Source organism: Zalophus californianus, chromosome 16 (assembly GCF_009762305.2).
Source record: "Zalophus californianus isolate mZalCal1 chromosome 16, mZalCal1.pri.v2, whole genome shotgun sequence".
Taxonomy (NCBI): Eukaryota; Metazoa; Chordata; class Mammalia; order Carnivora; family Otariidae; genus Zalophus; species Zalophus californianus.
Window position 1 is genome coordinate 18,415,530 of NC_045610.1, and position 13,779 is coordinate 18,429,308.

General features: G+C 53.2%; 3 protein-coding genes across 4 annotated transcripts; 2 read left to right on the forward strand and 1 right to left on the reverse strand.

Moving 5' to 3' along the window:
• The first annotated feature begins 1,157 nt into the window (after window positions 1–1,157).
• VTN (vitronectin) lies at window positions 1,158–4,164 on the forward strand. The gene is made up of 8 exons (XM_027625429.2): window positions 1,158–1,381; window positions 1,474–1,593; window positions 1,670–1,990; window positions 2,070–2,209; window positions 2,467–2,623; window positions 2,815–2,967; window positions 3,386–3,730; window positions 3,968–4,164. Exons 1-8 carry the CDS (start codon window positions 1,318–1,320, stop codon window positions 4,078–4,080), a joined length of 1,413 nt encoding a protein of 470 aa, XP_027481230.1. The 5' UTR covers window positions 1,158–1,317; the 3' UTR covers window positions 4,081–4,164.
• Window positions 4,165–4,610: 446 nt separating this feature from the next.
• SEBOX (SEBOX homeobox) lies at window positions 4,611–7,081 on the forward strand. Its single transcript, XM_027625434.2, has 4 exons — window positions 4,611–4,647; window positions 5,377–5,508; window positions 5,666–5,826; window positions 5,966–7,081. Exons 1-4 carry the CDS (start codon window positions 4,611–4,613, stop codon window positions 6,344–6,346), a joined length of 711 nt encoding a protein of 236 aa, XP_027481235.2. The 3' UTR covers window positions 6,347–7,081.
• Window positions 7,082–7,103: 22 nt separating this feature from the next.
• TMEM199 (transmembrane protein 199) lies at window positions 7,104–13,711 on the reverse strand. Of its 2 annotated transcripts, none has more exons than XM_027625432.1 (6): window positions 13,480–13,711; window positions 12,114–12,187; window positions 11,691–11,780; window positions 11,136–11,178; window positions 10,811–10,923; window positions 7,104–7,349 (listed from the first exon to the last, which is right to left on the reverse strand). In XM_027625432.1, the coding sequence occupies exons 1-6, from the start codon at window positions 13,688–13,690 to the stop codon at window positions 7,236–7,238; spliced, it is 645 nt and encodes a 214-aa protein (XP_027481233.1). In that variant the 5' UTR covers window positions 13,691–13,711; the 3' UTR covers window positions 7,104–7,235. The 2 variants fall into 2 exon arrangements, with proteins under 2 accessions (XP_027481233.1, XP_027481234.1); XM_027625433.1 differs by lacking the exon at window positions 7,104–7,349 and adding an exon at window positions 9,291–10,480.
• Window positions 13,712–13,779: the final 68 nt, after the last annotated feature.

Sequence of the window (13,779 nt, forward strand, 5' to 3'; positions counted from 1 at the left end):
CCGGCTTTCCCCAGCCACAGCCACGCCCACGCCCACGCCCTGCGGTGGGGTGGGGGTGGCGACTAGGGGGAGAGGGTGCAGAGCGGGAGGACTGCCTCGGTTTCCCCCGCAAACCCCATGACACTGCAACGTGACGGCAACACCGTGGAGCGTGCCCCCTCCCCTAACAGTGGTTCAAGCAATCATGGCAGCAGACCCTTTATGCCTGTTTCTCAATGAAGCCTTGAGACAGGCCTAAGGGGTAGGGATTAGTGTTCCCCTTTAACAGCCAAACTGACTGAAGCTCACAGAAAAGAGCCTGCCCAAAGTCACACACCCCTCTCTGATTATGGAACTGAAAAAGTCAGTTGGAAACTCCGACAATCATTTTTTCCAGGTGGTGCCAGGATTTCAGGAGGCCCAATGGGCCCGGGGCAGTGGGCACAAAATCAGGCCTTCTGTGCCAGGGGTATTTTCTGGAAAGAGGGATGCTACTTAGTCTAAAAGTGTGGCGAATGAGGCTATTCTTAACCCATAGGGAATCTGAAGGTGGAGACGGAGCAGTGCCTACCAAGGAGCAGTGAAATATGGGGAGACTAAGGAATCAAATCCAGTCCAAATGGTTAATATTCATCCAATTTTGCTGTGCTGTGAAGCCCAGCTTGGGAAAATCAATGCATCCAAGAGTTGAACCTAAACACGAAAATCTGTTTTTTTATGATAAAAAAAAAATTCCCCCAGGATGCTTACCAGCATTCCTCCAACCGCCCCCCCCCCCCCCCCCGCCTTTTCACTGCCCTAAATACACAGTGGGTGGGTGAGACAGTCAGGGATGTGCCAGATCAAACAGATCACAGATAAATAACCGGTTATGGAGAATGAAGCTGGCACTACTCCAGGCACTGGGAATTTCGTCTGCTTTAGTTTGTGTAACCCCCAACACAACAGGAGGCAAGCATTATTAATCTCACTTAACCAAAAAGAAAGCCAGGGCAGGTAAAACCATTTGCCCAAGGTCACAGCCTGTGAGTGGCACAGTGGGCCTTCTTTATGTCCTCCAGATCCACTGCGCTGGTTCCCTTCTGACACGACACGGAGCTTGGCAAGGATCCTATTTACAGTTCTCCCAGGCCCGGAGTTCCAGGAATGTGACCCTTTGCTGCAGCAGCCTCTGGGGTCCAGGGCACTGGGGGCTGGGCCAGAGATTGAGCAAACAGCAGAAAAGGCACAGCTCTTTTTCTCTGGCTCCCGCCCTCCCAGTCCCCACCTCGCCCTCCCTTCTTCAAGCATCGAAGCGCGCAGAGCCCAGTTCACCAGGCTAGAAGCTAGGGGCCTGCCATGGCCTCCCCAAGGCCCCTGCTGCCGCTAGTCCTGCTGGCCTGCGTTGTTCTGGCTGACCAAGGTGCAGAGGGGATTGGCGGCTGTTCGGGCCAACGGAGGGTGGGCAAGGGTGGTCTGGGCTTGGCCATGCCAACTAACATCTCCTCCCCACAGAGTCCTGCACGGGCCGCTGCACAGAGGGCTTCAACGCCGACAGGAAGTGTCAGTGTGACGAGCTCTGCTCTTACTACCAGAGCTGCTGCGAGGACTATGTGACCGAGTGCAAGCCCCAAGGTGCGTCCAGAAGGGCTGGCTGGGTCCGGGGTCCCCTCTGCAGCTGGACACTCACCACCACCCACTCTGCCCACAGTGACTCGTGGGGATGTATTCACTCTGCCAGAAGATGAGTATGGGGCCACTGACTACCCCGAGGGGTCGAGAGGGAGCGTCCTCACACAGCAGGGGAGCACCATGCTGAGCCCTGGCCTGCAGACGGGGCATGAGGAGTCTCCTGCCCTGGTACCTATTCTGATCCCTGAAGAAGAGGCTCCAGGACCTGGGCAGGAGACCTCAGGGCCTGAGACCCATGCCGAAGACATCCCTGAGTCCCCAGCAAAGGAGGAGCTATGCAGTGGGAAGCCCTTTGATGCCTTCACTGACCTCAAGAACGGCTCCCTCTTTGCCTTCCGAGGTGATTCCAGGGGCATGTCTTGGGGGTAGGGGTCTGCCCCTGGAACATCCCCTCCCTCACACAGCCTCCCGCACTCTAGGGCAGTATTGTTATGAGCTGGATGAAGAGGCAGTGAGGCCTGGGTACCCCAAGCTTATCCGAGATGTCTGGGGCATTGAGGGCCCCATCGATGCTGCCTTCACTCGCATCAACTGTCAGGGGAAGACCTACCTTTTCAAGGTACCAGGCCCGGAGGCTGTGGGTCAGGGTCAAGGGTATCTAGGCAGGGGTGGAGGGCTGCTGTGCCCAGGACTAGGGTGGGCAGGAAGGCTGGATCCCAGCCTGTGGTCCCTGACTGGGGCTCTTGAGGACAGGGAAGCCCAGGGCTCCAGGTCCTGGGCGACAAGCCTAGAACTGGGACGGCTGCCTTGGGTGGGGGACTCTGCCTGTGCCCAGCCAGCTACCTCCTCACTCCCTCCTCCTTCTCTACCCCTTAGGGTAATCAGTACTGGCGCTTCGAGGATGGTGTCCTGGACCCAGATTTCCCCCGCAACATCTCTGAAGGCTTCAAGGGCATTCCGGACAACGTGGATGCAGCCTTGGCTCTCCCTGCTCATAGCTACAGTGGCCGGGAGCGGGTCTACTTCTTTAAGGGTACTAAGGGAGTGGGTGCGAGAAAGAGCAGGCAGTGGGGTGGTCTTGGTTTGCCTCCACACTCCTCTAGGGGCAGGGTCAAACTAGGCTTGCCCCCTGCCAGGAGCTCCTATCTTCAGCAGCCTTGGGGCTGGCTTTCCAGCCTTGCTCACACGTCCCCCCCCCCCCCCACCCCCGGCTTCCCCACTCAGGGAGACAGTACTGGGAGTACGAGTTCCAGCAGCAACCCAGTCAGGAGGAGTGTGAAGGCAGCTCCCTGTCCGCCGTGTTTGAACACTTTGCCCTGCTGCAGAGGGACAGCTGGGAGACCCTCTTCGAGCTTCTCTTCTGGAGCAGACCCCCTGGTATGGAGGGAGGGCAAGTCTTGCTTTCACCTCCTGGGACCCTCTGGGGACGGGCAGGGCACAGCATGCCAGAGGGGGCTGTGATTGCAGAGCTGTGGATCAAAAGCTGTTTGCTCAGGCCAGACTTTGTTTCTGTTGACCTCTGGGGGGAGGTCCACCTGGACCCCACACAGTGGACTTTGCCTAGCACAGCCAAGGGCATAGACGGCAGGAGGAGTGGCCGTGGCTGAGGCAAGTGGGGAGGGCTGTAGTGGAGGAAGGCCAGGAGAAAGAGCACTGAACGGGGAGTCAGAGGGCCCAAGCACTGTGCTCTGCCATGAGCTTGCGGTGTCCTTGGGCAAGGCACACAGCCCACTGTTGGGCACCAGATGAACTCTACAGGCCTCCAGGGTTCTCATTAACCCATCCCCTGCCACAGGTGGTGCTGGACAGCCCCGGTTCATCAGCCAGGACTGGCCTGGTGTGCCGACGCAGGTGGATGCGGCCATGGCCGGCCGCATCTACATCTCAGGCTCAGCTCCCCGATCCTGGGCCAAGAAGCCCAAGTCTAAGCGGCGTAGCCGTAAGCGCTACCGTTCACGCCGTAACCGTCACCGTGGCCGAGGCCGCAGCCAGAACCCCCAGCGGCAATCCCGTTCAACCTGGCTGTCCTGGTTCTCCAGTGAGGAGAGCGGCCTGGGCACCTACAACTATGACTACGACATGGACTGGCTTGTGCCTGCCACCTGCGAGCCCATCCAAAGTGTTTACTTCTTCTCACGAGGTGGGAGCCTCTGCCATCCTTGGAGCTCGTCTAGCTGGGTCTTCCCTGCTGTCCCTGGTCCCGCGTGGGCTGAACATGGCCCTTGGGTGGTGACTCCAGAAAGCCAGGGTGGGAATCCTTAGCTGCATTTTGGATGTTCACTTACCCTTCCAGGAAAGACCCATGTCTTCTTTCTCAGGGCAGGACTGGGCAGGGCCAGGCTGGGTCTCACACATCCTCTCCCGACCTCTCTTCCAGACAAGTACTACCGAGTCAACCTTCGCACACGGCGAGTGGACACCGTGAGCCCTCCTTACCCACGCTCCATCGCCCAGTACTGGCTGGGCTGCTCAGCCCCTGGCCACCAGTAGGAATCTGAGCCCACACAGCTGGGCCCTCCGCTGCTCCTTCCTCAACCTCTTCCTCCCAGCCCAATAAAGATCCCTTGACCCTGAGTTTAAGACTACTGTCCTGACTGGGGTGGACAGGCAGGAGACAGGGATCTGCTTGGGGAAAGGAAGGGAGGCTGGGCCGTCACAATGTCTTGCGGGAGGAGAGCCCCCTTGTGTCCAGTCCACATTGAGTTCAGGCCCTCTCTGTGAACCCAAAAAGCTCTGGGCTGGGGAGGGCCTCACGAGCGCTAGCCTTCCTCCTGAGCTAAGCAGCCCCTACAGGGGGCTACCAACATTAGCAGGAGCTTGAACCCCACTGATGACGACAGGAGCTACCAAGTGCCCCTCCGAGCCCTGGGCTTGCTTTGCCTCTAGGAATTGACTAGGGTCTTGGAGGAGAGAGAAAGGGCAGAGGGAGGTGGACTTCTGGCTTAGCTTTCCTGCCCATCCTGCGCCTGCAATGTGGTTAGCCTAGGGAAGTGGTGTGCTCCCCCAAACCCACCCCTAGGATGAGCCTTTCTTTGAGGCCTCTGTCTCGGGTCTGGGGTGTGCGGTACTGAGGTTAGGAGAGGGAAGGGCAAGAATGCAAAAGAAATTCAAACGCACCCACTTCTCTTAGAAAAGTGGCTCCAAAGACTTACAAGGATGACTACTCTGTAAACACAAACATCTTTCTTAGGATGCCTTGATTGTACCTGTGGAACCTCCTCTGGTTCTAGGTTCCTGGACTCCAAGAAGCCCATTTGGGCTTTCAAAGGGTTGGATGCAGACGAGTCTCTAAAGCAGACCTGAGGGCATGCTGGTAGTGACATCAGCTCCCTAGCCCTGCTGAGGGCGGGGTGGCTGCCGTTCACCTGCTAGCCGTCATCCCTGTCATCACCCGCTGTCCCTGTCATCCTGCCCAGCCTTCGGTTGTGGCACAGGACTCCACCCACTCTCCCCTAAAGGTAGCCAGCGCCAGGGCACTGAGGGCTCCAGAAGGGGCAGGTGAAGCACTGGGAGCACTAGAGAGAGGGATTTTTTCAGCTGCCTGGAAGGAGTCCTGGGAAGATTTTCACAAAGTACAGGATTTCAGACACAGACTGCTGGAGTCTGCGGTGTGAGGAGGGGGGCTCGGACCGGCTTCCTTTATGAAGCCCCAGAGGAGCAGGGGCCACAGAAGTTTTGCTCCACCCATACCCACACAAGCCCCAACCCTGCCCCTGGCCTCCCCTCCTTCCTCTGGGACGGCTCTGCTCCCCTCAAGCTGGACATGAAACCTCTCCCCTCCTGGAGGCGGGGCCAACCCTCTGAGCAGGATAAAACCCCAGGAGGAGGGGTGTGGTGCGGGCACAGCCTTGGCATGGCCCTCTGGCTCCTCATTCTCCGCCAGCTCCATGGCCAGCCCTGTGGACGCATCCTCACCAGGTGATCTGGTGGGGAAAGGGTGGGCAGGGGGAGAATGTGGGGAAGGTGTGATGGGGGGAAGGTGGAAGTGAGGGAGCAGAGAGTCGGCTGGGAGTTTTGAGGCTGGGATGGAGGCTCTCGCAGGGAGTCCTGGCTTGACTCCTACTCTGGCCCGCAGGCCATGCCAGTGGGTTGGGTTCCCCCCGGAGAAAGCGGACCACCTTCAGCAGGGGGCAGCTGCTGGAGCTGGAGCGGGCATTTGCAGCACGGCCCTACCCCGACATCGGCACCCGTGAGCACCTGGCTCGGGTCACCTGCCTTCCTGAGGCCAAGATACAGGTGAGCAGTGACCCCCTCTCAGGGTGGGGGTACTCTCGCACAGTCCCTTTTTTCTGGGTTCCCACCTCCAGGTTTTGCTTTCCCTGTAGCTGGGGAAGGGGGTGCTGGAGCCAGAAGAGATTCCTTTTTCCCTTATCAGGTGTGGTTCCAGAACCGCCGGGCCAAGAGAATCAAGAACAGGAAGGCAGGAGGCCTAAGCCCCAGGCCCGAGCACACCCAGAGAGCTCGATCTCTTCCAGACACCCTCCAGCAGGCCCGGGAGCCCCGAACACTAGGCCAGCTTCCGCCCTCCAACAGCACACCTCAGTGTGCCTCAATGAGTCGACATGCCTCCTGCCCAGCTCCCGGCTTGAGTCCAGGGCAGGGCTGGGCAGGGGCTAAAGCTGTAGCCCCATGGGGACCAGCTGGGGCTTCAGGGGTCCACCTTTCTTCAGAGCGAGCCACTCCCCAAACCTCATTGGGCAGCTTATCTGACCTCATCTATGCCTCCGCCATCGTCACCAACCTGGACCACTCCTAATCGAAGACCAGAACTTGGGAGACCGCTCCTCTGGCTCTGCAGCCCACCCTGCCCCTCAGGGCTGAACGCATCAGAAGTGGATCCCCCACCCCACCTGTTACACAAGGGAGTTCTCTTATCAGAAGGAAGGTTAGCTGAGGAATCCCTCCTTCCCACTGTCCTCCAGGCCAGCCCAGAGTCCCCAGGGCCTGGCTCCTGCTACACAGCACCCCGCCCCTCCTGGAGCCTATGCCCATCACCATGGCAGGAGGTACCTTCAGAGAGATGGGGTAAGGGCTGGGTTGTCCACCTCTCTGAAGCCAGGCCTGGCACCCAATTCTTCTCACCCTGGCTGACAACACCTCCTCCCTCCAAAGAATGGGCAGCCGCCCCTCACTTTCAGGCCATTAGCTAGCTGCTAGGTGAGTTCGGTGAGAAGAGCACGGAAACTAATTCCAGACTGCTGGGAACCAGGGCCCCCTCTTCTGACCTACCACCACCTGGACAAATGAATCGGAACCATGGATCTGAAGAGGAAGTGATATTATAGTAGTAAAGCAGAAAGAGGAGCCCAGGGCTTATGTTCATTTAATTTTCACAAAGATCAGATTGGCTGCCCTCTGACCTGAGGCTGTGGAGACAACGTGACAGATTCAGCGGGGAGTGGGGGCGTGCACACTGGCAACCTTGGGTTTTCCTATCACCATCATCTGTAATACCAACTAATCTCCAAATAAAACCCAAACTCTATACACTTAATCTGGATTGTTGTGTGCTGCAAGTGAATGGGGACAAGCGCCGTTTGCTTTTGAGATGTATCTCCATCACCTAATCCCTAAATAGGGCCAGGTTTCACACAGCTCCTGGGTGGGAGGCATTACCCAGGCTTCTCCTGGGATTAGAGGGACAGTTAATTGAAGGGCTTAGGGCTCTGGCTGGGAGATGGGAGCCTCTGCCGGCACGTTCCTGCTTCTGCTCCCACAGCTTCCAGGCCGCTCCGGCTGCTTCCACTTCTGGAGCCGCTCTGCTCCAGGAAAGCATGGAATTTGCAATCAGTCTGGGCTGGATTCAAATCCTGGCTCTGCTATGTAACCCTGCAACTCTCTGAAAGTCTATGGGCCTGCAAAAAATGGGGGGTGATAATACTTGTCTTCTCTCCATTCGGGGAATGGGAAGCAATAATGTTAAGTGAAGGGCTTCATGTGGTGTGATGCGTTATAAAAGCTCTCGATTCACCCGAGGTGCCTTCCCTCTCCATACAGCAGGCTAGGAGAAACTGGGAGAACACCAAACTTCTTGATCATCTGGCCTCCTGCCAAGCACTCCCCTTTTGCCCTGGGAAGCCCTGGGCCCAGACTGCAGTGGAGAAAAGTATGGGGTGGTGAGAGATGGAGGAAGTGGCTGAGAGCAGAGAGAGTGTTCTTCTGTGACGAGAACCGGAGGACAGGCCACCTTATTGCTATCTCCAACTCTGCCCCTGCACGCGGAAAAACACTTTGCACGGTGAAGAACCCCTTGGCAGGAACTAGGTCTTCTACCTCTTGATCTCCAGCAGCTAGCACAGTACTTGGCTCATAAAGGAGTTCTCAATAAGTGTTCAAGGCCGCAGAAGCCTGCTGACTTGTGAGGAGGGGCTTGGGATCAAGGTAAGGACCCCATTCTAGTGAAAGGGGTGTGTGTGTGGAATGACCCCAATCTCAGTGTGAGAACACACCTTGGGGCAGAAGCTGTTTGAGGGGGCCTGCCCTTTATCTAACATTTACAAGCCTTCCAACCTTCCAATCCAGGTATCTGGGGGGCGTGAACGCTGAAGGCTATGTGGGCCTACATGCTACCTGGCCCGCAGAGTTCAGTAAAGTACGACAGCCACGAATCTCCACAGACATTCAGTGTAGCTTTTAAACTCAGTCTTAAATGGTCTGGCTTGCTAGAAACATTATAAAATGCCACCTTAACTTTTTTCTCACAGTTGACATTTCTTTCAACCAACAACAGAAATTCTAAGATCTCTCAACAAAGTCATCTATGGTGGAACAGAAGGAATGAACCTTCCCTCTCTCACGTACTGTCTGGGGAAGCTCAGACTGACTATGTACCAAGTAGAAACTAGCAAGCACTGTAGAGCAAATGTCTACTGAACCCATGAGTGTGTAATTTCTTTCCTCCTTTTTAAAAATATTTATTTGAGAGAGAGAGAGAGAGAAAGTGAGTAGGGGGGAGGGGCAGAGGGAGAAAGAGAGGGAGACTCAAGCAGACTTCCCACTGAGCGCAGAGCTAATGCAGGGCTCAATCTCATAACCCATGAGATCATGACATGAACCGAAATCATGAGTCAGATGCTTAACCAACTGAGCCACCCAGGTGCCCCATGAGTGTGTAATTTCTAAGAACAGAAGAGTACCCTGGGGAAAAAAAACACCATAGGAGTTCATAGTGTGAACAAATGGAAAGGAATATACCATTAGGAACAGACCCTGAACAAATATCAGAACTAAGGAATCTCTGAGCTTGTGTGTTGTCACAAGACTTGAAATAAGAATGCAGTAGATACAATAAATATTTATTGGATAAAAAACTGACAGTTTTAAAGTATCTTTACACAGATTCTATCAGTATACCACTAATCTAAGTTCTCTGAAGTTTAACATTACATGGGGACTTCAGAACAACCTAGCGGTCTTTGGCTCCATTTAACAGAGGAAGGACCGCAGCTGGTCATCTGATTTCTCTCAGCCTCAGTTTTGTCTTCGGGAAAAGGGGACTAAAGTTATTTCCTCTTCCAACCTCCAGGATTGTTATGAAGACCAAAAGTAATCACGTAAAACAATTACTCAACTGTGCATATTTATAAACTATTTTCTGCACTCACCCAAACCCAGATTTTTTTTAAGATCTTATTTATTTGAGAGAGAGAGAGAGAGAGAGAGAGAGAGAGAGAGAGGAACACAAGCAGGGGGAATGGGAGAGGGAGAATCAGGCTTCCTGCTGAGCAGGGAACCCGATGTGGGGCTCGATCCCAGGACCCTGGGATCAAACCTGAGCTGAAGGCAGACGCTTAACTGACTGAGCCACCCAGGCGCCCCCCCAAACCCAGATATTTTAAGAACCTACATAAAATATCCTCCGTCGGGCTTATATATGACATGTATACGTATTCATAATATATTATGTGTACGTATTCACGTATATGCTTATTCATATTCACATATACAGTTAAATCTGGAAACAGTCCTTTATCCACAAAGAACATCTCCCTTTATTAGCTGAGACAATCCACAGTAGACATACTCTACCTACCAACACACACAAAGCACAAGAGATTTTTCAATTAAAAGCAGACATACTGTTTTGCCATCTAAACTGGTTTCATTTTTGGAGGCAGAACAAAGGGTGATGGAAAGGCGGGACGTTTAAGGAGGGCTGATGAGTGGTAGAGACAGGCAGAAGCATACAGAAAAATCTAAAGGCGAGCAGAGGATGAAGACCGAAACGAAGATGCCAGAAAGGTAGCTGCCTAGCTCCCAATTTCACCATCCCGTACCAACCTTTCTCTTATTTGATGTCCTGTGATCAGTTCCTCTTCTTACACAAACTGAAGAAAAGGAATCCTTTCTGCTTTTTTGGAGGTTACTGATCTAAATTACAGGTCTGCATCAAGGATGTGTGGAGCAAGGGTGACCATCGATTTATGCACTTGGGGAAGTTCAAGGCAGTATGGTCTACTTCTGGGAAAACCTGGATTCTATTTACTCCTGAAGGAGAAAAACCCAGCCTTGGCAGTGCCCAGATGGACTAGAGAAGGCAGATGGGCACTGGGGTCAGGAGAAGGAACTGAAAGACCAGTTCTTTTCAGTTGTTGTCTGACTCTACTTTATTGCCCCTCTGAAAATTGACAGAGGATGGGGCTCTGGCAGGAAGAGCAGGTGGCCTTGGCTTGGCCCTCTGACTAACCAGAGCTGTGGACAAAGGGCCTGACAAGTTGACTGAGAGTCAGTGATTGGCAGCTGGGAGCCTGGAGTCTCCCAAAACCTGCTCCAGACTTTGATGATGACCCATCAGTTAAAGCTCTCCCAACTCGCCTTCCATCGCCCGCACCATGACATACAGCTCGGCCAGGCCCACCACAGAGGCCACGATCAAGGCAGCCAGTACCCGCTGGGGAGAGAGAGAACCAGGCTTAGGGGATGCATGCCAGCACCCAGCTCTGCAGCCTCTGGCACCTCTAGTAAATATTGGGGGGGGGGCGCGGGGAGGGGAGAAAACCCTGCCTATAAGTTGGGGGAAAGGAAGAAAATAGGATCTGGATTCTATTGAGGTTATTATATACGCCCATGACTGCTGGACAGCTCATATGCTCCTCTTGTTTATTACATAAATTTACTACTTGCTTAACACCTAACCTGTTCAAGGCATCTTTACATATGTCCTCTCTCTCCCACCAGCACTCCCACCCGGAGCACCCTGCCCTGCCCAGTGCCTACTTACTGAGGCCATTTCTGTGAAGATGTATTGGCTTCCAAGGTAAGTGCAGACGAAGGCAGCTGCCACCGTGACAATAAAGTTGAAGATGGTGATGACCAGAGCTTTCATTGACCTCACTTTGGGGAAGAACCCAGGGAAGAAACCTTTAAGTCAGCCTCCTCCATGAGGCCCTCTTATCTCAGGGCTGCCTCCCCCATCAACTGGGTTTCCTTCAAACAGCAAGCCTGAATAGCTCAGGCTTAAACCCAGGGCACTGGGGTGGGAAGAACTGCCATGACCAACCCCTCCCAGGGAGAGGCTTTAGCAATGTGATTTCCCAGTACCTCACCTTGCTTTCCTAGGTCACTAAGAGTCCCACCATGCCTTGAATCCTGGGAAAAAGGAAACACAAATGATTCCAAATGGAAGCAGCTCAGAGGCAGCCCAGAGAGTATCCATTTGTCAGTCTGGGCTCTGCCCTGTTTCCCAACACATTAACTCTGCCTTCTCCAAGGATTCTGTTGTCAGGGACCAGCTGGATTTTTTTCTGAACCAGAGATCCAGCATTTCAGAGAAAGGACATAGGTTCCCAGTATCCATCTACTCCTCTCTTCCTCCAGGGTGGGAGCATGTCACAGAACAATAGGGAGCACTGTCAGAAGAAAGGCTCCAAGGCTTATCTCCACCTCTATGACTTTTAAAGAATCAGTCACCATCTGAGCCCAGAGTCTCAGTAAAGGAGTTGGGAATTATATTAGGTTTGTGTGCAGCACAGAGCTTCTGTGGTCCCCGACTAGTATAAAAACCAAGTTTCCACGATGTTTTTTCCCTCTGTACCTCTTCCCAGCACAGGGCTCTGCTTTCAAGAGTTACTCAGGCCTTGTACTGAAGAGCAGGCCCTTACCTTACAGGTGACATTGTATGTGATCCGTTTATACTCCTCATTGGCCAGCTGTATCTTAATCTTCTCCAAACGGGCCACTAGCTCTGGGTTCTGAGGCAGAAAAATCAAACGAGAAGGGTACTCCCAGCTTGCTAGGAAGCCATGTCACAATCATTGGTTCATTGGTTTCAGGGGGCAAAGCACTGCTAAGGGTGCCAAGAGACCCATGCATTAGTTCTGCCTCCACTGCTTTGGAAACTTTTTTGGGGACATCTGTTTTCCAAGCTGTCAAGCAGGGAGGACAGTATCTGGTTCCCCCACCCCAGCTCTCAAGGATTTAAAAGAGAAATTTTTGAGCCCAAAGGTTGATTCATAAATCTGAATGTATCGTGAATAAGTCCAATTCAGCCAACACCCACTCTCAGAAATATATCCCTTACGTACCCGGGGAGGCTTCACAACCTCTGGGAGGTAGATTTCACTGCCTTCTAGGAGCTCATGAAGGTATAGTGTGGAACCTGGGAAGAAAAGAGTTTTACAAACATAATGATGCATAGAACTAAGGTTGAAGGCTTAAGATCAGAAAAGGGTCTGACCCTTCTGTTTTTTCTACCAAAATAAAACATGGCCATCCCTATTTCAATTCATCTCCAAGATCATTTTCAACTGGGACAATTCCACAAAAATATCTCCTAGTGCGCACAGCTGACTAAGTGTCGGCTCTTCAATTATCTTGTGATTGTCACAGCTAACAAGTAAGCCACTTATATTTGTGTTTAGATTAAGTCACACTGTGGCCACAATAGAACTGCCCTAAAGAGGTTTAAGTCACAGCGGTGCTAAATACTCAGAGAACGGTGTACTAGATGATCTCTAAGATACTTTTCACTTCTAATAGTTCTAGTAGTTGTGCAGTCTACAAAGGGCACCCTGCTTCTGGGTAGGCTATGTTAATTCTGACAAAAGACCTTACAAGCCAGTTTGTCCTAGTGCCTCCCTTTACAGTTAAGGAAACTGAGACCCAAGAAAGAGAAACGACTTCTCCAAGGAGAGTTTGTGGCAGAGCTCTGACTAGAACTCAGGTGCTACTCCCAGTTCAGGTCTTTCAACACACCTTTCCATCATCCTATGTGGGAAAAAAAAAAAAAAAAGAAACTATCAGATTTGACTTGTTTTTTTTTTTAAGTTTTTTAAAAAGACTTTATTTATTTTTGACAGAGAGACAGAGAGCACAAATAGGCAGAGAGGCAGGGAGAGGGAGAAAGAGGCTCCCTGCTCAGTCCCACCCTGACGTGGGGCTCGATCCCAGGACCCTGGGATCATGACCTGAGCCAAAGGCAGCCACTTAACCGACTGAGCCACCCAGGCGCCCCAGATTTGACTAGCTTTTGAGATGCAAAGAAATCCAGATTCCCAAACAGGACAAGATCACTATCCTAAGTTGTTTTCTAATGTGGCTTAAAAGGAAGAAACTGAATTTGTGCGGCGGTACGGGGTTATAACTGGACTTCCTCAAAGGTAAGGAGGCCCTAAGGCGGCCTGGTAGTGAAGAGGAGACTCTCAAGAGAGCAGAAACTGCACAGGTAAATTTTGTCACCCACGAGAAATCCCCATGGAAGCTGTTAAGGGAGTGGATTGTCCTACGGTTTATGAGGTGACTCTTGGGTTGGCTAGATGACCGTTCCGCGGGTGGAGGAGAGTGACGGGTTTTTTTTTCTCCCTCACAACGAGGCTAGAGGTGGGAAAGGACTAAGGAGGGAAAAGACTCTGGAAAAAGGGAGGCGAGTCCGGCCTGGAGACTGCGGCTCACCCCTCTCTCTCAGGTACTGATGCAGCTCTCGGATCAGGCGGAAGGAAACCAGGCGCACGGAGCCACTGGGAAGATCACCGTCCTCGTGCTTCTTCCCCAGCGCAGCTTCAAGTTCTGCCCGCAGCTTCCGGGGAAGCTGCTCTGGCTCCAGCTCCCCACCGGGGCTCAAAGCGCGAACCAGACGCTCGCCCGCCAGCAAACAAGACGCCATGTCCAGCGGACTTACGGTCAGGTGACCGGGGTCCGGGACTTCCGCCTATCGCGCGCCGGAAGGAGCATGGAGTTCACGGGGCGGGATAA